General features: G+C 36.2%; 1 protein-coding gene across 1 annotated transcript in view; it reads right to left on the bottom strand.

The window, feature by feature from the left end:
- The window catches only part of TYK2 (tyrosine kinase 2), a 39679-nt gene extending 14639 nt beyond the window's left edge, over positions 1-25040 (bottom strand). Inside the window, exons 1-13 of the mRNA XM_015813917.1 lie at positions 24911-25040; positions 21010-21215; positions 19799-19922; positions 12700-12853; positions 11180-11340; positions 10146-10524; positions 8136-8330; positions 7601-7758; positions 7400-7517; positions 6212-6404; positions 1914-2020; positions 1337-1513; positions 453-540 (exon numbers count right to left, since the gene is read on the bottom strand). Of these exons, the coding sequence (XP_015669403.1) occupies positions 453-540; positions 1337-1513; positions 1914-2020; positions 6212-6404; positions 7400-7517; positions 7601-7758; positions 8136-8330; positions 10146-10524; positions 11180-11340; positions 12700-12853; positions 19799-19922; positions 21010-21196 (2041 nt within the window). The 5' untranslated portion in view covers positions 21197-21215; positions 24911-25040. The remainder of the gene's footprint in view (positions 1-452; positions 541-1336; positions 1514-1913; positions 2021-6211; positions 6405-7399; positions 7518-7600; positions 7759-8135; positions 8331-10145; positions 10525-11179; positions 11341-12699; positions 12854-19798; positions 19923-21009; positions 21216-24910) is intronic.
- Positions 25041-26182: the final 1142 nt, after the last annotated feature.

Raw genomic sequence — 26182 nt, 5'->3', positions numbered from 1 at the left:
TTGAGACATAAAACAAGTCAGATCATTGATGTAAGACCTACAAAAACTTAACAACTGTTTAAAATTAAGAACTTCCTATGTGGAAAAGGAGGTCAAATCAATCCCTCTCATTTAGCACAATAATCCAGTTCTCTGTGGCTTCTGAATATCTCAGAAATATTAACTGCACTTCTTGGCTATCAAAAACGATCCTAATCTAAAATAACCACAGAATCAGTTAGAAATTGGGCAACCTTGTCAAAATATAGCTGGGTATGGGGAAGTGGTGTCAGTTTAACACACTTTTTTGCTAGATACAAAATGAGATAAAACAATATTAAGCAAGTAAGAATCAAATGTGATGCAAAGGTACATTTTAAAGCTTGTGAGGTAGTTGAGGAAACAGAAAAATATATTTGAAAGAAGCAGACAACACATGCATGAACCTTTCAAAGGATACAATTAATACTCACTCTCTGAACTCCATACACAAACCCCATGAACAAAAGCTAAGTGGATATGGGACACCTGGCTCATCAGGCTGGCTGTTTCAAAGAATGCCTGCAGAGAAGAAAGAGAAGGCATCACATCCAGACTACTGGCCAAGGAACAAAGCAGGAGCAGTCTAATCCAGCCATAGGCTCCTAAACCAACGATTAGTTCTCAGCCTAAAGCTGGAGCACAAAACGCCTGCTGTCATAAAGCAATAGTTAATTTCTTGTTATTTTGTTTTTCTCCACAAAAGAAAAATAGGTTCATTTTAAAAGATAAGCTAAATAAGCTTTCCTAACCAAAAAAAACCCCTTCTCAATATGAGTCCTTGTTCATTCTTCTTGCTTATTTTTAAAACAATATTATATATCATTTACAGACATAAGAGTTTAAGTACAAGGAAATAAGATTAGTTAGAAATGCTGGTAGTTTATCTTGGTAGATAAGCAGCCTTGGTTTAATTAAAAATGAGATACATCTTAAAAATGCAGAAATTATTTTCCATCATTGGCCTGAATTAAGCTGGCAAAGTGAAAAGTCCTGAGTGGTATTAACACCAACACAAAGAAGGCTGCTGACAAGCTGGATCAATCCAAAGGCCTAATTCAGGCAGGGACCTATTTCCTACAATGCTCAGTGCTAACAGTCTCTGGAGCAAGTTAATTATTACTCTTCAGTAGATAGCTTAATAGATAGAATACAATATTTCCACAAAATTTACTAATATCCTGCCCCCCCCCACTTGATGGCATGTTGAATGGCAGGAGAATTTTTCTCTCCAGCTGATGATATTTCTCTGCCAAAGTTGGTTTTACTAATTTACTAATATCTCACTTCTAACGTATATTTCTATATGTCTACTCACCAGAGCAATGTCTCTATGACTTGGGTCCAACATCTTGAGTACCACATGCATCTCACGGCTATTGTTATTCTGCTCAGTAGAAAAATACTCTGCCTCATCATCACTGTTGATCCCACTGCATACATGAAGTACACCATCATAAATATTGGTTCGTGTTCCTTGTCCCAAGTGTGCTCTCTGATGGAGAACAATACACGAGTGTTAGTTAAACCGCTTTCCATTTCAGCACAAAAACTACTTAATCCTTTAATTCCACACTGAGCTGAGAATTGATTCATAATTATTTGAAAATCAATAAATTCAAAATCCTATCTGTGTCTGTCAAAGGTGAAAAAAGAAGACAGTAATCTCCACTGTCAGGCATTCATCTTGCTTTAATCAATCTCTACTCAAAGTCTACTTCCAAACCCCAGAAATACATGAAATCAAAATTGTATCTATTAGTAGCTTCTAAGCCATAATTTGTATTCATTGATATTACTTCTGAAAGTGGCAAAGAAAATTAGATCTTTTTTGGCTGATACCCTTACAAACCCAACTTTTCATCTTCTAATGTATACAAGCCAACTCTGCTGACCTGTGTAATCTCATTCTTCCGAATCTGATGAAAACTCAGCTGAGTCAAATTCAGAATCTGCCTTGTGCCGTCTTTTACTTTTCGTGTGATGATCAAGTCTGAGATCTCTGCAAAACATAAAGAGTCCAAAAGTTCTGATTAAGAAACTACACTAAAACAGTAGCACAAAATCAGAACATTTAGCAATTTTATTCATTCTCAGAAAATAATTAGCATGGATAACAATTGTTTAATGCTACCCTAGAAACTGCACTTAATTATAAAAAATTATTATGCAGATGTTTTAAAAATTTGTTCCTGAAAGTATTCAATCAACAATTCTTCCTGAAAGTCACTATTTCTGCCGACATGTTAATGTCAAACAGTACATTTTGCTAGATACTTGTTCTGGCAACTTTACCCTCCCTCATAGCATATGGACTTGCCAAGGCAATCCAGACCTCTTCAGTTTCTCCTCCAACTGCCATTACAAATGAAGCTATGGGGTGTGCCCGGATACAATGGAGTTGATTTTCTAAGATTATTTGGAGCATATCTATAAAATGCCCAGCCCAGGAAATACATCTTGTATTCATGCTGATCTATCTTGATAGAGTTTTTATCAATTAGATTTAATTTTAAATGCCTGCACTGCAAAACAATAGAGGCTATTATGATGTTATATATTTATATTTTCATTCTTTTTCTTGAACTCTTTACTACCAGAATTATTGACTTTATTGATTTATTACATATGTATAGCTGCCCTTCTCACATAGTTACTCTTTAAAGGGTACATAATAAAACCATCAAACTAATAAAACCATTAAAACAACCAATTTAACTTAAAAACAAAAATAAAAAATAGAATGGTGGCAAAACATGCAAAGAGTACATTCAATTAACAGTCATATGGCCATTTAGCAGGTTCGACTTTATCATGGGATTCCTAGGCTAGTTGACAGAATGTTCTAATTTCCTTCCTTCCTTCCTTCCTTCCTTCCTTCCTTCCTTCCTTCCTTCCTTCCTTCCTTTCCCTTCCCTTCCCTTCCCTTCCCTTCCCCTCCATCTTTCTTTATGAAAATCCTACTCAGAATCATCATAAACATACTACGCACATACACACAAAAATCTGTAATCTTTTCTTAGAACAATTTTCCACAATAGTCCTGTTGGATGGGGAAGGAAGAGGCTTCTGAACATTGTATTTTCCAACTTTCTTTCCTCTGACTCATTCCAGGAATGTCTCCCTAGGATAGTTAATAAAAATGGCCAGGCAAAGGAAGAATCACAATATAACTGGAACACGTTTGTAGCATGCTTTTTGCCCAACTGCTTGCCTTCTCTCTTCTTCTAAGATCATACTCAATAGGCCAGTTATTATTTTAAAGAGCTCTATAAATCCCAGATTTAACACATCAATGAGTAAGCAAACAAACAAACAAACAGCAAAATACTTGCAATAAACCTCAGCAGAAACTTATATTAAAGAAAAAAGAATACAAGTATGTGTCTTTCCTATGTAATAAGAATAAATAGGCAGAATCAAAATAATCCTTTTCCTATTCAAAGGAATATATTTAGTGACTTTCACCCTCAAAAATGTTTTGAAATTAAAGATTTTGCACATATCAAAATGGTCTATGTCACTTGCTTGTGGAATATAGATGCTTTCTTACTATAAAAACTTAAAGGCAAGATAGAGGCAATTCTTACTTCAAACTCAAAGATAATGAATAATAGCTTCTATCTAAATAGAGGAACTGTTGTTTCTGTAAATCTTAGCTATGAAACCATAAAACAGACATAATTTCATTCTAAATCTGACATTTTTAAGTTAAGAGTTTATAGAAATTATTTTTTGAGAAATGAGAAACTGTATTTAAAAATGATCTAAAACCAGGCGATTGCGCCACTGGTGGACGTGCTGAGAGGAGCGCTCTCTCCACTGTCCAGTTTTCCTTTGTCGGGAGACTCTGAAAAGGGTCAAAAGTCGCCCTGGAGGGGTGACGACCATGAAGAAGACCCTTGACAGATCGCAGAAGGGCGGCAGCCCTTCCGTTTGATCCGAGGCAGCTCCTTTGGACCAACAGAGAAAAGATCGGCCATCAACATGGCCGATCACTAAGCCATACCAGCTGAAAGCCAAAATCACCACCAAGCACAACGAAAGCACCGCGGAAGAATTGGGTGAGACCTTACCTTACCTTTCTTGTATCCCAACTATGTTCCTGTAAAAGCCTCTTGAAATTTCTTCCCCCCTTTTAACATTGCAGTGTCTGCCTACTTTGGGAAAATAAAGCTTTGAAAAGGAAAGAAAAGAACAACTAAGCAATTAAATAACTGGACTTGCACTTTTTGGATATATGGGGTCCCAAAAAGTTCCATTTCTAAGGGGACCTATTACCTTATTTACTTGTTAAGTTGGAAAAAAAAATTTTTAGCTGGATAAAAGCCTAACTTGAGTTTGGAAAAAGACTTTACATGCTATCGGGGACATCTTGTGGCGAAGCCTGGTATAGCAAGTGAATTTTTTTGACTGTGAGACCTAACTGCCTAGATTTGTCCTTGGTACTATCTAAAAAAGATAAGAATTTGAAACAGCTGGGTGGTGAAAACAACTTCTAGGAATAGTGGAGGTGGACATTCACTGACTTTAATCAAAAATAGTCTCCACTAAAGGACTATCTGTAAACACCATAGAAATGGAGGAATATTACCCACAACTTAATTATAAAGTTATACTTGAAAAAATCCTTGAAGCTACTGAGCTAATGAATTCAAGATTGAAAGACAAAGGTGCCACTTTAAAGTTACAAAATGAAGCCCAGATTTCAACTGATGAACTTACAATCCAAAAAGCAACAGAAGAGGAACAAATTAATATCAAAGAAGACTTTAAAGAACAAGCACAATCTACTGAGAACTTTGATAGTTAAACCTTGATTTCAACTAAAATATCTGTAATTCAAAAAGCAACAGAAACTGAAGAAAGCAACACTAAGATGGAAGGTGCTAAAGATCAACAAGTACAGCATATTGAGAACCTAGATAACCTAGACAATCCAACAATAATCACAATATTGGACATGACCTCTTACTCAAGTCAGATGAAACTGGAAGAAGAAGAAGACCAGACTGAACTGACGACAAATATTCTAAACCAAACATGGAGATTTGAACTATTAGGGCAACAATCCAATGACTATAAAGGGGCCAGTTCCTTTGAAAAATTGATAACTGGCTGGTCTCCCTTGATTCAAATTACATGTGTAGGAATGAAGGGAGATCCACTTGAGGATCTAAAGGCACTGGTATGGAAGCCTGCTTGGCACAAAAAGAAAGCTAGAGTTAGACTTAAAAAATGGGATTTTTTTTTCTTTTTTGACCTATAATGGAAGAGCCTAAAATCTTACTTAATGGGCTAAGGAGATTTTAAAAGATATTAATTGATTTAATATTTAGGACTTAGATTTATAAGGGAAATGAAAATTAGTTATTAGAATATAGTTTTGAATTATAATACAGAAGTTGGATTGAGACAATAAAGGATACTTCATTAGTAAGTGATGAGGTATTAGGATGAGAAATACAATATATTTGTGAAATAAAGTAATAATGTATTTAAGTAAACAATATGTATATTTTAGATATGACAACTATTTTGTAATGAAATAAGGGAACTTTGGGTTACCCGAAATCTAAATATTATGGATATTAAAGGCTAAATTGGAATACTATAATTGAAATTAGGTAAACTTTAAAAACAGGACACGGATATGTATAAGTTAAAATATATTGATAAATGCCCTAATTGATTGAGTTATAATTAGAAATGTATTAATTTGAATGTGATATAACAATCAAGGGAAATAGAGAGGGAATTTTTGATGATGTAACCTGAGACATGTACGAAAGATTTTGTTACTGGACTATTGACTACCCAATCACCACACTGCTTCCTAAATACTTGGATGTAAAACTGGAAAACTAATAAAACGTGTTTAAAAAAATGATCTAAAACCAGAAGTTTTATTTTCTTCCTTTCACATACATAGGACCCCAGCACCTCAGACTGACATTATGTTTTTTTGGGGGTTGATTTAATAAAAAAAAGTATCTGCTAAATCAAGGCAAATGCAGATACATATGCTAAAGGTTTAAATGTAGACTGTATTCACATTAAGGATAACATATTATAACTGCTGATGTTTCCTCTTTCTGTAGTACATCACTATGACCTGATACATCTTATTCACTGGACAAATTTCACTGTTAGCCTATGCAGTGGGAGAAGATAATTCTGATGTGCTGTGTACCTCCTGGTTTTGGGAGGCAGCATCTCTTCAAACTGAAGATATCAGTTCCAGATTTTAGAGTACAGCCTTTGAGAGCATTTATTAGTTCTTGGACACTAGGAAACTCTTGCTCCCAGCCTTCAAGTACAAAGGAATTTCCTTTCTTCTGAATCCGGAACTGTCTATGGTTTGCATTACCTTGGGTACTGATACTCTGGTGGAAAAAAAAGGAAAAAAGTTAAGAGATGGATACCTTTTTACATGATTAGTCAGTAGCATGTTCTGGAAGCAGCTTACCATGATTCTAACAAGAAGTCATTTCCATGGATAGTTGGAAGGTATAACTTAGTGGATAACATTGATTTTTAGAATGGTACATATGGTCCACCTTCCTTTTCTGAAATTCTCAGATCAGGGAGTTACAAATGCTACATTACGTTATATTCTCATATACAAAGTTTAACATATCTTTCAACTTCACTGTCAGGAGGAAGAGGATGGTTTCTCTATTTTTATGTAATGTATGTTTTCTATTTATATTGACCACAAAGAGGCAGTACAGGACCACTTTCATTCTATTTGGGATTCATCAGGGTACTATCAGGCATACTTTTTTCTGAGGTTCAAACCTGCTAACAGAAATTGAATTCAGTTCCTGGTAGAGAGTTTGAGCTCCACAGAATCCTACAGAAAGATCTTGGCTACCTATGTCCCAAACAAGACAAAGCTTGTCATGCACTTCTTTAGTCCACGTTAGCGGTAGAGCACATTTTACAGGAGCAGAAGTTTCCACATGGTGCTAGATAAGCTTCTGTCTGAAAATTTGGACGGTTATTGTGAATCCATGTCAACAGTTCTGGGTTTGATAAAAACTAATTATCTGACTTGATATAAGGCAATTTCCTATATTTACATTAACTGAGGATTTTTGCACTCCTATTTTAGAAACATGCTGCTTTTATATCTAGGAAGTTGCTAAAATGTATTATTTACTTATTTTAAAAAAATCTTCAGAACATTAAAACAAAAATTTATGTAGCTTTTCTCTAGCTTGCACTCTATAGAGGCATGGACATTTGATCCCAGAATTCTCAAAAATATTTATTGGTTGGGATTTCTGAAAAGCAAAGTACACATTCAGAGAATACAAGCTTAGGAAAGCTGGTTTACAGAATCAAACAATCCCACTACCATGCTCCCATCTCTTACTTGGCCATTATTCAGTACTGATAGAATCAATCTGTTGAAATCAAAGACACTCCAACGGAGGGCATACAGCCCATCTTCTTGCCCTTCACGCTTCAGCTTAGCCAGAATGAATTCTTCCCTAGGAAGAGAAAACTTAGATATGATGTGGAAGCTCCCTCCTTTCAAACCAGATCATGGAGGACAGGAGGCTTGATTACTTACTGCATGGGTCCATGTATGCCATTCTGGATGCTCATAACCAATCGCGGTGGGGCAACTTCATGACACAGATAATGGCTAGAATCAGCTGTTAATCTGAAGTAACCATCTACTAATGAAATCAAGGAGAGAGCAGCTTCATGGGATGACAGAGTCAATTCCTGTATTTGTGTTTTTTTTTAAAAAAAAGGAAAAGCACAATTGTTAGTCCTGAGCTACAGGGCCAAAATAAAAGCCCACAAGAAACTGTACATTTTATTCAGGGAATCTGTACAAATGTGTTGCTATTTGTTACCAATATTTTTGCTTACACATCCTCCTCTCCAATTCAGTTAATACCACATTCACTGCCTTATACAAAGCCATCAGATTTAACATAGATAAAAAATGACCAGCTCCAGCACAGTAAAAATAATGTGAACTACATTTAACTTTCAATATTCATGTTTTGTTCTTTGATTATCTATAACATTCATCAAAAAGACATGTCATAAATAACTCCATACAAAAATTGTGTGGAGGACACACTCTCACCTACCAGACACTTATTATCTTGGCGATGAATACAGATGTTGCAGTCTTTGACAACAATATGTGTGATCTCTTGAAAGTCACAAAAGTGTGCCCATTTAGTTTCATGTGGCTCCACTGGTTGGTAGGCCTGCTTGGACTTGTGGTCCTTAGTCTTGACTTTTCTCCCAAAATAGATTTTATGGGGCTGACTTTGTAATTTCTGCAAGAAGAATTTTAAAGTGAGTTTTGGAATCTTTGGCAGTGATTCTGTCATGGTTCCGATAGATGAAACCCATCAAAAGAACTTCAAGGCAATAATTCTTCCTTAAAGAACATTTTATTCAGGAAACAAAGTATTGGCACTACATAGTTGAACCCAAAAACTAAATTCCCTTCCCCTGGATACAAAGTAACAAAGTGCAATTCCCACTCCAATAAGCTGTCATAAATCACATTCTCCAATTAGCCTAAAACACGGGCTTTCTCCCCAGCCCGCCAAAACGTTATCAGCTTGTCCTTGGGTTCCCACAAGCAGCGTTATTATTATGGCTAGCTGAGCTTTCATCCCAACCCCCCCTCTTCTGCACCTGATTTCTAAATACCAGAAAAAGCATGTTAAAAGCAAATAGAAAATGGCTGTAATTTTCATCAGTTGTCAGAGCGGGAACATCCATTGTTTACAGCAGTGGTGGCTAACCTATGACACGAGTGCCAGAGGCGGCACTCAGAGCCTTCTCTGTGGGCACGCGTGCCGTCGCCCCAGTCCTAGGCCTTCAGCTGGGTTTTATAAAACCTTTTTGCTTTAGGCCTCCGCCACCGTGTGCAAAAAAAAAAAAGGTTCAGTCAATTTCAACTTCTCGCGGGAAAAAAAAAGATCTTGCAAAGTTGAAATTGATTGATTGAACTTTTTAGTCCCACCCAGTCTGCCATTACCACCGCAGCCACGCCCACCCAATGGGCCACGCCTACCCAATGGGCCACACCCACCCAGCACTTGATGATGCATAAGTGGGTTTTGGGTTGCAGTTTGGGCACTCAGTCTCTAAAAGGTATGCCATCACTGGTTTACAGCATTGACAGATTCTAATATAATTATGTTACAGTCTTTCTATCAATTAGTCTTAATATACCATCTTCCAAAGATGCAGAATCAAGGTATCCATTTCCTTGCATATACCTAATACATTAAAAATTTGAATAATTCCACTTTATTCTTCACTTGCAGAAACTTAGCACTTTATAAGCCATACTACAAACATGGTCCTCAAAGTGATCTGGATCTGCATTGTCTATAAGTTGGAAACTAAGCTGTCAATTGGGCTATTGCTGAACTTCCGTTATTAAGGAACTAGTATGTAGGTGATCATGCTATTATAGGGGAGAATAATTCAAAACAGGAATAGCAGCATAACACCTTTATAAAAGCAAATTAGCTTTTATGAACTTTTATAAACATGCTTATAAACTTATATAAGCATGTTTTGAGTTTACCAATCTATAACCTGAACGTTAGACAGAAGTCAAGTAGAAAGAAAAGAATGCTTATAAAAAAACCCAGAATTCAATGGCTTGTTAGTAATATCAAATATGTGATCTATGCAGAGGCTCTTTTGTTTCTCATACCCTTTAACGTTTTTTTAAAAAAATAGGTGAATATTAAACTGCATTTGCTTAAAGCTTTATTTTGAACTGATTTTGGCTGTTATTAAGAATTCTATGTTAATTAAGATTCAAGTTTCATTTGACCCAGTTTTCCTGACAAAATCTTTGAAATTTAAACTTTTAATTGGAATGAATAAAATTAAGCATTCCCAGAGTATTATGTGTTAATGAATGTCAAGATGCATAGTATGATCAAAATGTCTTTTTTAAAAGGGTGTTGGAGGAGGACTTTAATCACCTGGTCACATCTGCTATTTTAATATTGTTAACCAACTTGCCCTCCTGTGTATGTCTCAGGGTATTCCATAAGATCCAGGAATAATACGCTGAGATCTCCAGAATTACATGAAGACGTATCCACAAATAATCCTACCTCTGTAGGGATAGACCGCCACTGAATCCCATTAATGCCTGTGACCAAGACTTCATGTGTGACAGGCCTGCTACCATGAGAAGAGAAGTTCTCCAGATGCGTATGACCACCATTGATATAAAGTGGGACCTTCTCACCCTCTGAAACTGTTTCCAGTGAAACAGCGGCAAAGAGCTCAGTCCCAAAACGTGGCGCCAGGTTTTCCAAAGTAGCTAGGTACTTGTGCATGAGATCCTGTTCTGTAAGTTTCCCAGTGCTCAATGTGTGCTGCTGGAAATGTTGCAAGAATTTCTTGAAAACATTCTTCATGCGGAACTTGGTCAAAGAATTGTTCTGCTGAATTTGTTGGCAAAAGGACCGTGGGATGCACTCTTTGAAACTGCAAGGAACATTTCATAGGTATAAATATGTTTCTTCAGTAAAACAAATGACAAAATTAGAAAGATACATAGATTGATAGTACATTCCATCCAATCTCCCCCAACATCAGATGATTACTGAAAACTGTAGAAACTGGTAGAGTTCTTGCCCTCCATTTAATTTTTAATGTATTTAATTTACATAAATGAGCCGATTTTTCAGCCTTCTTTGAACAAAGTAAACAAATTTGCTCTTACTTTCTTTTCTTCTCTTTCTCCCAATCTGCCTCCAAATATTATTTTCGTTGAGGCAAATGAGCATTGCTTACCTTACAATTTTGCCTGTAATCATAAATCAATCATTAACTGATACATCTAACTGCTATTTTTCCATCCAGGATATTCTCTATTATTAGAAAGCACATAATAGATAAAGTTTAATGGAATCATAGCTTGGAATTGCAAAATGAGGCTCATTGTCGAGTGAAACATATAAAATATATAAAACTATCAGTAGCAGTGTGTAAGTTAAAGAATTCCAACACATGTATGTTTTATGATAGTGTTTTTAATTCAATAAGTAATATGCACAATTCTTTAAAAATAAATTTTGGACCACATGGTTAAAAAGCACATTATTAAACAAAGATGCAGTTTCATAAATAATGACAATACCTTTTTTTCTCTGCTACCTCAAGAGAAATGCCTTTCTTAAGTGCAAGATGACACAGGTGCAGGACAGCCATTCCCAGGCTCTCATTTTTAAATTGGTGAATTTCCTGCTCAGTGTGCAGGTCTTTTAAGGAGGCAACATCATTGATGAAGTCATATTTCCCCTAAAAAAAAGAATCATCCAAAATAATATGAAGAAAAGAAACCTCCAAAATAATAGACCTGAGATCTATCTCCTTGGGAATTATTCTTGTTCTCCTACTGGGGATCTAACTTAAATATTGCCAAAGATTGGCATAGCAATTTTACATAGGCAAAACATTCATCCTTGTACAAAATACTAAACTTTGCTGTAAAAAAATAAGAATGATTGCATAATGTGTAACTGTAAAGAGAAAAACTGCTAGGAATGAAGCCCCAAAGAGAAAGGAATAGTTAAGATGAGAGCAAAGAAAATGAACACAAATATTGACAGAAATTTTGAGATAAAACTGAGATAGATGACTGCTATAATGCTATTTCAGATATTTCTATGAGAATGCTAGTGATATGTTCAATAAAACACTAGTAATGAATTCTTGGATTGACTCTTTATCAAGGGTGTCAAACTGCCAGCCCTTGGGCCAGACGCGTCACACAGAAGACGCGCCCACCCCATTGCTGACAATGGCAAAACTGTCCCGATACGTTACGCGATGTCATGTGACGTCGCGAGTTTGACATCTTTGCTCTATATCATAGCCTACCCTGAAAAGGAATAGGGGAATAAATATGTAAGTAAATATGTAAAAACTATTAATAGATGCACAACAATGAAGATAAACAAGAAAGCTCTTCTAGAAGGTATTACTGTTTGGCCACATATTTGAAATCCAATCCTGATCATTTTCAGTTGTTTTTCAATAATACCTGCCCCAATCTGAAGCTGCCAAATGCCAGCTCAGTAAAGATCTTTCTTTGCAACAATGGAATTTTTCATCTCTACAGTTGCCCATCTCAATGTTAAGAAGGACCATTTTGATTCAAATGTAAACAAACATTATTTCCAACTTTTTTCTCACATATTAAATATATCTTCTAGGTCCAATAGTCAACAGGAAAAGAGTCATCTGGTCGCATGAATCCTCGAACTAAGCAAATGAACTAGATTTTAGCAAGACTTTCATATTGGACAGGTATTCTTCACTTTTGCAATATGGAATAATACTCTATCCCGGGGTGAATCAGATTATTATCAGACAGTTTTACTGTCTGTTCAAAATGTAGCTCAGTTTGCTTACTTTTCCGGCTCTAGTTTGATAGATGCCCTGTTTCATCACAATTTGTTTCATACAGCTTGGTTTTCACTATGCAATATTTTGTACAATCACCATTTGTATTTATTCTTGTTTATGCAGTCCTACCATCCCAACTTTTCGTGAAGCTTTTCTTCCAGTTACTTTCTCCTGAACTACAACCTACAATGCTCCAGATATATATTAGGCTTAATCCAAATGGATGAACTATCAAAAGAAATGCCATACTTGCTCAAAGAGATAGGCAAATGATGATTTATCCAGGATGGCATTGCCTTGTTCACTCCTATATGACCTGTCCTCTGAGTCAGCTAAGTGAGGAATACTGCGATATATGGCTGGCTCCTTGTCATTTGTCCCGTGCCAGTTTCGGAAATAGTATCTGTATGAGCAACAATAATGCAATCAGTCCAATGGGTCTACAAAGAAATCTACAGCATTTAATATGAAATATTAGTAATTATTACAAATATGAAGCATCTGCATGTCATATTTATCAACATTATCCATAAAATCATAGAATATTTTACTTACTTATTCATAAACCTGTAACTGCCTGAATCTCAACAGCCTTGGGCCAAATCATAGAATAGGGACCTAAGTGGTCATCAAGTCCAACCCCCTGCATGCCTCAGGAGTCACTACACCATCCCCAGTAGATGGCTAATCAATATGTTGAATGAGATCCAAGAATAATAAAAACCCCTTGAGTCCTTCTGATTTGGTAATCATATATGTCTAAATATTAATAAGAACTTTAACAGGGTCTGTACCACTTCACTTTTTGCAATATTTTAAATGTAACCACTTTAAAATAATATCAAGAGAGGTAAGTTGCAAAGTGATAAATAGCAGGAGTAAACTCAGCAATGAACTCATTTGTAGTATCAAGCAGTTAGATCCCTAACAACAATATAAGATTAAAATGGTCTACTGCTGGAAGAACAAAGGATATAATATCTACATGTGAGTAATTAAAATAGTGATATATGAATGCTAATATTGCTATATCAATTAGCATTCTAAGAAATAACAAAAGAACAGTGGCACAATTCTCAAGGGTTAATTCAATTGACAGCTAATATGCATTTCTCAGAAGCCCCTATCAAAGCTATCTTAATATATTACTGCCCTGAACAAACAGTACTGGCAATCTTCTAAGAGTTTAACTAAAGCTGCTTGACAAGACTGATTTATCAGTATGTTGCCTGTATACACATGTACTACGGAAACCTAAAGCAACACACAGGTCTTGTAGATAATGCTTCCAAATAGCTCTCTTAGCTACTTCTCATAGCTACTGGTGTGAATTATTGTAGCTCTGGCAAATTGGTAACAATTTATTTAATTCAGTTGTTTCCAAGACAGTAGCAAGAGAGGAATTATGCTGATGACATTCTGCTAGCATCCTAGTGCTGCAACAGTTATGTTTCTGAATAGCTTGCCTATAAATATAACCTTAGTAGGCATAAAGCAAGCAATGTGCCTTTGCCCTTGCAAGGTTTATCTTCAATTGAATGCACTAAATTAAAACTACCAGACCTAGACTGCAAAATTCTGAACAACCGCTAGATAGAAGTAAAGAGATATAGATCTAGTGATCTTGTTGTTACTATTAATAATAATAATAATATTCTATGAAATTTAGATGCCACTAACTCCCTGTGAATCCAGTTGGATGGCTTACAATTGTTACAAATATTTTTAAGAATTAAAAAAAAAGACAAAAAAGATAAAAACAACATAAGACAAAAGAACAAAGATGGCAAAAGAAACAGATCTAGGAGGGTACAAGGTGGAAGTATCAGTCCCTGCCAAAGGTCTGGGCAAAGAGCCAGGTCTTTAGGGCTCTTTGAAATACCAGCAGAGTAGGAACTGTTTTGAAGGGAAACTCATTCCATAGTTATTAATTACACAACTCTATCCAGGGTGAAGCTCATACATATAGGTATAGATTTCATTATGCACTAAAATATATATCAGAAAGTTTGAATCGGCAGCATTTTAGGTTGCTGTGGATAGAAAGTAGATATCTTTAGGTTTGTGATAGTTACATACTATATTCTGAAGAATAGTGGAAAATGCAACGTTGAGTTCTGGGGTGGAAAAATGTTCAACATTCAAAATATGCAAAAAAATAATTCTGTAGTGAATTGATAGAACAAAATAAGAATATGCAGGAAAAAAATGGGCCAAGAGACCTCAAAATAAAAAAAACAGTGTCTGATCAGCAACTGTTAGAATTAAGCCTGCCTGTTTGAAATATGCAGTGTAACAATTCAATTCTTTAACCTGAAAGATTCTGACAATTAGAGAGGAGTGATGAAAGGTTCCAAATGTGGGACAGACCACCTATAATGACATGTATTATGTATGTAAATATGTATGTATATAAAAGAGCACATTTCTAGATACAAATCCTTCTAAAGAAAGGGTTTTGATAGAAATCCTTTCTAAAGAAATTTACAAGCTATACAAAACCATAAGCATTCTCTGCATAACCTCCAGACCCCTTATCATTTTTGTTGCTCTTCTGTGCACTCTTTCTAGAGTCTCAACATCTTTTTTGTATTGTGGTGACCAAAACTGGTTGGAGTATTCCATGTGTGGTCTTACCAAAGCAGTATAAAGCAGTAGTAACACTTCATGTGACCTTGACACTATTTCTCTGTTGATGCAGCCTAGAATTGCATTGGCATTTTTGGCTATTGCTGCACACTGCGGGCTCATATTTAAGTGATTATCCACTAGAACTCCAAGATCCGTCTCACTGTTACTGCTATTGAGTCAGGTACCACCTATTCTATACCTGTGCATTTGGGTTCTTTTAACCTAAGTGTAAAATCTTACTTTTCTCACCACTGAATTGCATTTTATTCAATAGAGCTCAGCATTCAAGTCTGGACCTTGAGCCTATCTTCTAATGTATTGGCTTGGTGTCTGCAAATTTAATGAGTTCTCCTTCTATCCTCTCATGTAAATTGTTTATGAAGATGTTGAAGAGTGCTGGGCCTAAGAAAGAACCTTGGGGGTACCCCACTGCATGCTTCCCTCCATGTAGATGTAGTTCCATTAAGTACTACACATTGAGTGCAATTGATCAGCCGGTTACAAATGCATCTGGTGGTGGTGCTAACTATCCAACATTTTTCTATCTTACTAAGAAGTAGGTTGTAGTTTACTTTGTCAAATACCTTACTGAAGTCCAGGTATACTATGTCCACATCATTTTGCTGGTTTGCTAATTTAGACACTTTGTCAAAGAACGCAATAAATTTTGTCTGGCATGATCTGTTTTTGACAAAGCCACATGAATAAATATATAAATGGTAAGTAAATGTTTATCTAAGGAATTTATATATTGGTCTGATCTTAAGGCAGCACAAAACTAAGAATTATTAATTAGTCAGGGAAAATCTTAAGTTTAAATTTTAAACTATTTATTCAAGAGAAGACTTGAATGAATGAAAGCTTTTATCAAGAGCAAGACTTTATATTTAAAAAACCCAACAATCCTGCTCTGGTATTAAATCTATAAATGTTATCTGTATTTGCCAATACAGCAATATCATATGAATACTTCAGATTTAGCCAGGCTATTTGCCCCCTGCCTATCAAACTGAAGCAGATTTCCTCTTTCCTTTTACTTTTGACCATAATAGCTGTAGCATAAATTCTGAGAATGTGAAGGAATCTGACATCACTTTTTCCAGATTAACAAACAGTATCAAAAGGCATAAACTTTCATGAAGTTGAGCTAATTTCATTGGATATATGAAATGGTTAAACTGATATAGGATTTAAATTGGGATAAAGGGCAAGGGAAGAGAGACTAACTGCATCTCTATTATGGTCCTCTTAAAAGTGTTTTCTTGTTTAAAATGCAGTCTCAGTATACCAGATAATTGTGAAAAATAGGTTAGAGCTATACTGAAGGAAAGCCAAACTAAGAACCACTATGCTCTTGATTCAAAAGAGCAAACAAAAAACTATTCTTCATTCTGTACAATGCTTTCAGGAAGAAATAGCTAACTGTTTCAAAACATGTGGTCAAACCACATTGACCAAGAAACACACAAATGCAAGGCTGCTATGAAACTAAAGCTGCAGTAGCATTTGATAGAGTTTTTCATTATACTAATGGCCTACTTTTGAGTCACTGAACATTATAATTTTATACAAAACTTTATTATTCAGTACAATATTAAAAAAGAATATCAACACAACTGATACACACAAACATACACACACACCTAGTACTTCTAGAAAAAAGGAAAATTATGGATTTTGAATACAAATGCATAATATTCTTGGCACTCAGAATACACAAAGCAAATAAAGCTCTCCACATGTCATAGTACTGCATTAAAATATTATTCAATCCCAATCATTCCACTATATTACAAATAAAAACAATACTTCAGGTTCTCTGACCTCATAAACATGTTTTGAAGAAAGCCATTTTATTGCACTTTTGAAAAGCCTGAAGGGTTATACTCAAGTAGATTTCCTTAGACAAATTACTTTATTTACTATGAAAAAGAAAGGCCTGTAACAAAATACTGCAGAATAATCCCATTTCTAAAAAAAATGTATTTATCATTAATAAAAACAAAATTACCCCAAATGAAATGACTCAAACAGCAGCAAATCTGTATTTAATACTGATTGCAACTTTTAAATGTCTTTTTAAAAAAGAACTTGAATAAACCTCCAACCATCTTCAAGGAAACATGTCTATCAGCTCCTTCTGAACTCTGGGATGTAAGCCATCAGGTCCTGATGATTTGAATCCGTCTAGAGTGGACAAGTGTTCTCTTACCATTTTCTTGCCTATTTTAAATTGAATTCCTAGTCTGTCTTTTATGGTTCTGTTTTAGGCTATTTTTTTCTTTTTGTGTGAAGACAAATGCAAAGAAAGAATTAAGTAGCTCTGCTTTCTTCCTGCTGCCTGTCACTTCCTTGCCATCTTCTCCCATTAGTGGACCAATTGTTTCTTTGACTTTTTTTCTTGTTTTTTATATGTTGAATCTTTTTATTATTATTATTGACATTTGTTGCAAGTCTTACATCATTCTGTGCCTTTGCTTTTCTGACTATCTTTTCAGTTATGGGCTAGTTTTTGCCTTAGTTATGGGTCCCTCTTTCCATTTTTTATACTTATCCATTTTATCTTTCAATTTATCGAAGAGTTCTTTGTGCAACCATGCTGGTTTCTTCTTGGATTTCTTACTTTTCTTTTTCAGTGGCATTATGCTGGGCTGGGCTTTTACAATCATATTTTTCAGAGTTTCCCAAGCTTCCTGAGTTGATCTCCCCTTTAAGGTTTTCATCCATGGAATCCTCCCAAGCTCTTTCTAAATTTATTGAAATAACCTCTTTTAAAGTCTAAGACTTTAAAGGTTTGATTATGTTCTATTGCCTACATTATATTGAATTCTATATGACATGTGATCACTCTCCCAAATTTTCTGCAACTTCAATCCTCTATCATTTCTTCTCTATTAGTAAAAATTAGATCCAGTATAGCTGTCCCTCTAGTTCTTTCCTCTATTTTTTGGATGATAAACTTGTCAGCTAGCCTCATAAGGAACCTGTTTGATCTCCCATTTGATGCAGAGTTTGAAAGTCAGTGTTTAAAGTCAGTTTCTCCAATGACTTTAGTTGTGGGAAGCCAGCAGGAAGTTGCCTTGCTTAATGACCATGGGATTCAGTTAATGTGGGCAATCATTTTCTCTGCTATGGCGCTTGCACGATAGAACATTCTCTTCCACCAAAGTCAGATTAGCTCCATTCCTATTACCATTCTGGAAATTTCTCAAGATCTATTTATGTCATCAGGTCTGAGGATACCAGGGAATTAGAAACATTTTTAGATGGCTCCCTTGTGGTTGATCTTTTACTCTCTCCATGTGATTTATATATTTTAAAATTTTAATAGTGTTTTTTATTTTAATAATTACTTTATACTTTTATAATTATAGTTTTCATACATTTGCTGCTTTTATTGTTTTATGCCACTCAGAGTAACTTCTTATGAGATACTATAATCTCATATAAATGAGGTTAATAAATACATTGCTAAGCAATGTGATCATGTTTTATAACATCACTTAGCGACAGCAATACTGGTCCAAATTGCTCTCGTAAACTAAGGACTCCATGTATAGCCAAACTCCATACCATCCATTCCAGAATACGTAAGTCCATAAGAGAAACAATCTATCCTGGAAAAATGTTCTTCGCTTTCTATTGATATGTTGATGATAATAGTCTGACCACAACAAAGTTCTCATCACAACTGTGGTTTGCAGGTTATCAAAAAACTGACTGATACAACACTTTGGTAGATTATATCACTATTATATGTAATAGGTAAGCGTTATAGATTACAAAACATCTGCAATAGATTCAGCACTATATATCTGATGATGTAAGAATTATTTCAAGGTGTAATGGTTACGTTAAAAATCACAGACCCTTCAAAATCAGCCCATTTCCTTGTTTTAACCTTGCCAGCACTCTAGTTAATTTGTAGATGTATAGTATAATAATCAGCAAATCAAAGGTGTCTTCAGAGGATAAAGACAGAAATATTTTTTTCAGCACTACTGTTTCACATTCTAATTCATATTTATATATCACAGTATACTGTTCCACCACAATTCTATTTGCTTATCATAATTATTTATGCTATTAAGAAATAAAATATATTTTACATTTACTCTCATATATTGTATGAGGGCATAACAAAAATTCCCCTTTCAGAGTTTGAAAGCAGAATACACAAAATAAAAATACACCCACATGATTAAGTGTAGGGAATTAAGACATTTAGACTGTTCATAGGTTGTAAATAATAATGCAATATGTCTGGGGTATTTAGAAAACTTTTAGCTGTCTCATTCTACCCTTCAAGGATCTATCTACTTTATTATTAATTCTGCATTAACTAGAACTTCACTTAACTGAAATTATCTTTGAAAGGCAGAATAAAGATTAATGTATGTTGTCATATATATAAATCAGTAGTTCCATAACTTCTTATAGACTAAAGAATAAAAATTATCATCACTTCTTAATTCTTCCATAAAGTCTGGAAATTGCTTATCAATTACTTCTACAGCTCTTTAAATTTAACTATTTAACTAACAATTTGGTTAAATACATTAAAAGAAAGGCAGCACATTAAAATTATACAAATTCTCTAGTATCTTCAACCAATAACTATTTTTGTAGCAACTACTGTATTCTCCTCTGAGATCACAACCCCAAATGTGCAGGCAAAACAAAGTGGAACACACATGGAAGCAAAGAATATTCCTACCTCATACGAAAATGCAAAGTGATCTTGACGTCACTATCAACATCAAAGACATAGTTGGGAGGGAACCAAAGTTTGGTCTCTGGGTCATAGAGTGCAAACAAACTGAAGCAGATTGGTGTGATTCCTATCAAAAATAAAAAATACAGAAAAATGAGAAACCCTCCAGATATGCCATCATATCATGCTAGGCACAATCCTAGAAGTCACTTCTTAGTTTTACTGGTTGATACTAAAGGCTTACCTAGTCCAGGATCCAGCTTCTCATAGTAATCAACCAGAAACCCCAAAGCAGGATATGAGCACCAGCAGTCCTTTCTCTGTAACTTTCTGGTTATTGACTAGTAGCCATTGATTAATGAACTCATGGGGAATAAAAATTATTTCCTTGATTGGAACTGCCCGAATTGTTGCTCAACACTTCATCTTGTGGAAACAGATGCCATAACTAAGCTGGCACTCTTAGAATACAAATAAAATTCAATTGCATTTGGTTTTCTCTATTTGAATCTCCTGCCACTCAGCTGCATTGGATTATCTTCAGTTCTTGCAAGAAAGAGAACTTTTTAATATCATATATTACTTTAATATATATTTTATTATACATACTGTATACATAAACACACATATATACCATATGTATAATAAAAATATATATAAAAACTATATTAAAAAGTTTGTATAGAGAATACACACACAATACACACACACCATATATTATCTTTAGCTCATCTTCTTTCTACAGAAATAACCCCAAACCCTGCTAAAAAAAAATGCCTCATTTTTTTTTTACATTACTACCATGACCCTACCACCGAGGTATTAATAAGGTACATCAAAGATTTAAGGGAAAGGGGAATCTCTTCAACAATATTAAAAGGGAAGACCTATTTATGAAGTATTAGGTAGTTCCAGTTAAGGTTACTGCAGTAACCAAATCTTTATAAAACAATTTTATGAGCATTATGTAATTGTTAAAAAAAAAGACAGACTCAAAGCTTCATATAGTTTGCCAGTAAATATGAATGCACATTAACTACAACAAAAGTTTTTATCTACAGAAGATAGCTCTGTTCTTCCTTCTGAGAAACAAGCAATCTCTTTAGGCCAGTTTTCTAAATTACAAATTGAAAGGGAATTTATCAAAAGAATAGGGGTTACATATGTCTACCACAAATAGAGGTTTAGACAAGCCAAAACCTATTGTTTCTTACCTATCTTCTGTGCAATATCAATGCAGATCTCTTCAGCACAATAAGTCCCTTTCATGTATATCTGGTATTGTTCTTCTGCCTTACCCTTCCAGTGCAAGAATACCCTCAGACCTCCAGTAGGTGAAAAATGGCATCTCTCCATGGCTGATTCACTATGTTTTATTGCAGAGTGGCAGAGAGGCATCATGCTAATGTTCAATCCTTAGCTGAAGAAAACATAAAAACATCATTTAGAAAATCTGAAACATTTGCAAGAGCAAATCATTATAAGGAAACCATATCTATGGCAGATGACAATTATTCTCAAAATATTAAATGACCTGATTATTTTTTAAAAATGCCTATTTCAGTTTAGCTTAGAGAGGCAATTCAAGTCAAAGAGTGGATTACCTAAATACACACTCTTATAGCCAGCATGGTAAGTCTTACATATTTCCTGTTCTTCACCAAAAAAAAAATATCTTTTTTTTTTGCATGCAGAACAGGAAGTTACAGAGAAAAAAGTATTTATCTCCTCTCTAAAAAAAATTAGGCACATTGCTATCTCAAGTTGCAATAATTCTAAAAAAAATGCCATATTCTTGTGCTGCTGATGGAACGTTTTAGAGATACAATTTTTAAGTGAAACCTATCAGGTATTATTCCTTGGATGTTACCAGAATGAAATAACTTTTTACTAGTGGCAACCAGATACTATTTTGTAGACTTTTACTTAAAAATTCAGACGAATCAAGCTGATAAACTTAGTAATGTGATCAAAATTAAGAAATCTTTACCAAAGATTTACTCTATAGCAGTGATGGCGAACCTTTTAGAGACCGAGTGCCCCAAAACTGCCCCGCCCCCCATCTGCCCACAGGGCCACCCACCGCCTCCATGGCCCGCCGCAGATTGCCCAGGCAGCCCAGCAGCACCATGGCAGCCACGCCTTCCGCCCACATCCCGCATCATCTGCGCACGATGGGGCACGAGTGCAGTGTCTTGTCCCCGCTGCCCGGCTGCCATGTTCTTGGCTGCTCGGGGGTGATTCTTCGGGGGTGCTGCTGGTGAGGAGGAGGCCGTGGGGGGAAGCGGGGCTGGGGCGATGGCACGCGTGTCCACAGAGAGGGCTCTGAGTGCCACCTCTGGCACGCGTGCCATAGGTTCGCCATCACTGCTCTATAGCTTCTAGATTTACTATTTTTCAGCTGAGATTCTAAAAGTCAACAGAATCATAGATTCTGGATTCCTATTTGCCTAGAAAAAGATCTTTCAGTATAAACGATAATCAATACAATATTAGCTCAAGCATCCAATCATTCAAGCCCTCATGATACTCGCACTAAATGAAAGCAAGGATGATGAATGTTAAGTCTCCCTGGCAGTTATACAAATCTGCAATAAAATATAACTTTCTTAAATAAACAAATTAGAAAATGGCACTATTTATTATTTTTTCATTAATACTGGGAAGAACAGAATTCTGCCCATACCCTCAGTTGTTTCTGTTTCTGCCTCCCCATCAAACAAACAACCACAATTAAAAATCACAGTAATTCGAGTCCAGGACACTCAGAAACACTTAAACTAAGCATGAAATGAGCTCATTCATACTATTAGAGCCCCAAGCTTGATAGAACAATCAGGTTTTAGTGCCTAGAGAAAGACCAGCAGTATCTGGGCAAGTCTGATTTCAGGGGAGATGAAGTTCCAAAGGGCAGGTACCTTGGCAAAAAAAGATTTTCCTCCTGGGTCCCAACAAGTGACTCTCTCTTGCAAATGTGATCCAGAGCATTTGTCTCCTACTGAAACTAGCAGAAAGGATAGCCACCACTAAGGAGAACAATCCCATAGGTAAACTGGCTCCAAGCCATGAGGGGCTTTCAAGATAACCACAAATGTCTTGAATTTCACCCTGAAACATATTGATAGCCAAAGCAGTTCACCAAGTAGAGTTGTCATATGTGCAGAACAACCAACATCTTTAACTGCTTATGCTGCTGCATTTTGCACCAGCTGAATCTTCTGAATGCTCTTTAAGGGCAGCCTCATGAAGAACATGTTAAAATAATCCAATCGGAAGGTGACTAAGACATGAGTGATTGTGAGCCCTCAAGGAAAAAACACAACTAATACATAACACAAAGCTGTGTAAAATCCCTCCTGCCACTGCGGCTACATGCTCATTGAACAAGAGCTGTGAGTCTAGGAGGACCACCCCCCAACTGTGTACAAGATCTATCTGAGGCAGTGTAATAGCATCCAGAACAAGTGGTGGAAAGCTCCCAGAATCAGGAGGCTCTAAAACCAAAAGCCACTCAGTGTTATTAGAGTTGAGCCAAAGCCTATTGTTTCCCATCCAGATCCTCACATTCTCCAGACACCAAGACATGATCTCCACAGCACCACAGCATGCCCAAGTGAAGATGCATAATTGGATATCATCTGCATACTAATTGCATGCTTGATCACACAACATCTTCTCTAACTAGAGGAACTCTTGCAACTACCCAGCAAACTAAGATAATTAACTGTTTGATTCCATCGAGTTAAGCTTAAGGAGATTGCAACATACTATGGTATAAACACAAATCTCACCAATCCTTCTGTATCCAGCTTTTAAGAATTTTGTGACTTTACTGATTTGGGATTAAGTACTGATTTAAGATAACACTTACTATCCTTCTTGATCCAAGCTACATAAGTGTTATTTATGCTGAATTAACCATTATGGTCTGTATTTATATTCCTTAAAAAATATAAGCACTCTACACAGTTTTGTGCAAGGTGGATCTGCTCTGGCTCAGACTGATAAACCCACCTCTGGACGCTTCTAAAAGATGGCTCTGAATTTTGCTATCCTCCAGAGAAGCCTGCTGGTAGGATAGCATAGTAATGAATTAGCATAAATAAGGAATAAACCTATTCTTTATTTTATTTTATGTAAGTCAGTTTGTGAATATATTTACTATATAAAGCTTTTTAAAGTTTGAACATGCTTTATTTTATCACCTCGCATTCCTAAACTGAGGCAGAATACTAACTAAGGAGGCAAGTCCAGATGTCCCTCATTAAAATTTAGTCTTTCAGTGAGCTCACTATTTTGTCTGCAATACAGAAATAGTACTGACTGTAGAGACTGTTGTTTACTTATAAAGCATGCCTCTGTAAAATAATTTACAAGGTTGTTACACTGTCATCTGAATAAAATATTAAGATAAATGTACTTCTGTGTTTCAGGTCTATATATTTATCATCTCTAATCTTTAGAAAAACTTTTAGTTTTTCATAATCTTTTTTTCTGCTTGCTCATAAGTACTGCTTTGCTGAATCAATCCAAAGACTCATCTGAGAGAATAATTCAGAGATATCTCTGCAAAGAGGTCTTTTTTTAAAAAAAAAGGCTACTTAATCTATAATCATTGACAGATACCTATCACAAATCTGACCTTGATTTCTTTCTTTTTAGTCTGGTGGAAAGGGAGTTATGTAGCCACTGTTTGGATAGATGTTGGGATTTTGGAGGCTTTTACGAATTTAAAGAACGGTTGGTTTCTTCGCCATCCCATGCTTCGTTCTACTGTAATATTTTCGTTACAGATAACACACCGTGTTATCGAAGGACCATGCCCTCCTCTATACCATACACTGAGGCTCTGTATCAGCAAATGACAGCTGACAGAAACTTGACAGACCTTCTCCCTCATCGGTCGGTTTCCCCATGCATTTGGTTCAAACCCCCATTTTCTAAAGTTATTTCAGTCTTAGCTTCTCTCGGCGCCCCTGTCATTCCGGACTTCTCGCACCCTCGATGCGCCATTTCCTCCAGAGCTATCAGTCAGCTCCTCTATTCTCCCGGCCCCCACCATTTAGGTCCGTGGAGTCTCCACGTGCCAAGTCCCCCGACCCAACCGCTACCTACCTCAGAGGCTGCAGGAGGAGGAGGAGGAGGAACCCACCGCTACTTTCACGCCACCGCGGTGGCCAAAACAATCTCAATCAATCAAAGAGAAACAGCTCCAGCCGCCTTCCTTCCTCCCTCCCTCTCTGTCTGGCTTGTGAAACCAAGACAAACCGTATTATTGGCTTCATGAGACAACTTCTCTCATTGGTTCGTATTCTGCTCCACTCCCTCCTTCCCCCTATCAGGCTACGCCGTAAAGTAAAACTCGGCCCACTTTGAAGGCTCGTGGTTGGAAGCTTTAAAGATGATGGGCTTCCCGAATGCGCGAACGAGTCTGGATTTAGCCCCGCGTTCTACTGTCTACCCAGTCTTGCTAGATGGTTTACAACGCCTGAGTTGGCACCCGTCCGCCGCTGGGTTACGGCGTCGGTTAAACTAAAGGAAGAGCACGTCTCCAGACACTGCAGTCTGAAGGCCCAGGCGGACTGCATCCGAGAACCACGTGGCGATCCGAAAGAAGCCTCACGTTACTTTCAACGTATACCTTCTATAATTATCACCGTTAATGGTTGCGATTTAATACGTTACCTAAAATCTAAACTAGCAACCTTTAGAATACATTCGCCACGTAAATAGCAGTCAGAGAGCACCAGGTGATGCTTAGAATATGCTACCCTTTCCGAAAATAATTCAGGAATGGAGTTGAACCCTCCACTTTTCATTCCAGCGTTAGTTGTCAAATTGTTTCAATGGTCAGGTCAGAGGACCCAACAGCGAAATCAATATATAGTTAGGAGGATGACGGGGTAAACTTGGCTCAGTGGATGATGCCCAAGTAATCAGATTTTTTAGGTTAAGCTGGAATCTGTCCACCAAATGAAATCTGATGTACCCAATCCTAAACAGCACAGTATTTAGGTTTAAGGTAACCCATATCTCAAAATAATATCAAAGGAGAAGTGCGGGCCATAGAAATCTTAACAACGTGAAGAAAGTATGTCCATAACCTTGATCCTCAAGAAAAGAAACTTGTCCATGGAGTTAATAATATAAATTTTACCTGTGCAATTATAGGTTTCAGTGTTGCTTATCTGAACAATATAGATGCTTGAATAGGAGCACAGATCCAATAAGAAACACCAACATAAAGATAAGCAGAATTTTGTTCTATTTATACTTTGGCAGTCGTTAAGATTGAAACACAAGACTATGAACATTGTTATGAGGTGGGCAACCTTAAACATTGCCCTGCACAGCCCCTTAAATAAAACTGCCTTCAGATTAGGTCAA

Source organism: Protobothrops mucrosquamatus, unplaced genomic scaffold, assembly GCF_001527695.2.
Source record: "Protobothrops mucrosquamatus isolate PMUCROS unplaced genomic scaffold, P.Mucros_1.0 scaffold202, whole genome shotgun sequence".
Classification (NCBI taxonomy): Eukaryota; Metazoa; Chordata; class Lepidosauria; order Squamata; family Viperidae; genus Protobothrops; species Protobothrops mucrosquamatus.
The sequence above is the reverse complement of the archived record's forward strand: the minus strand, read 5'-3'. Positions and strand labels throughout refer to the sequence as shown.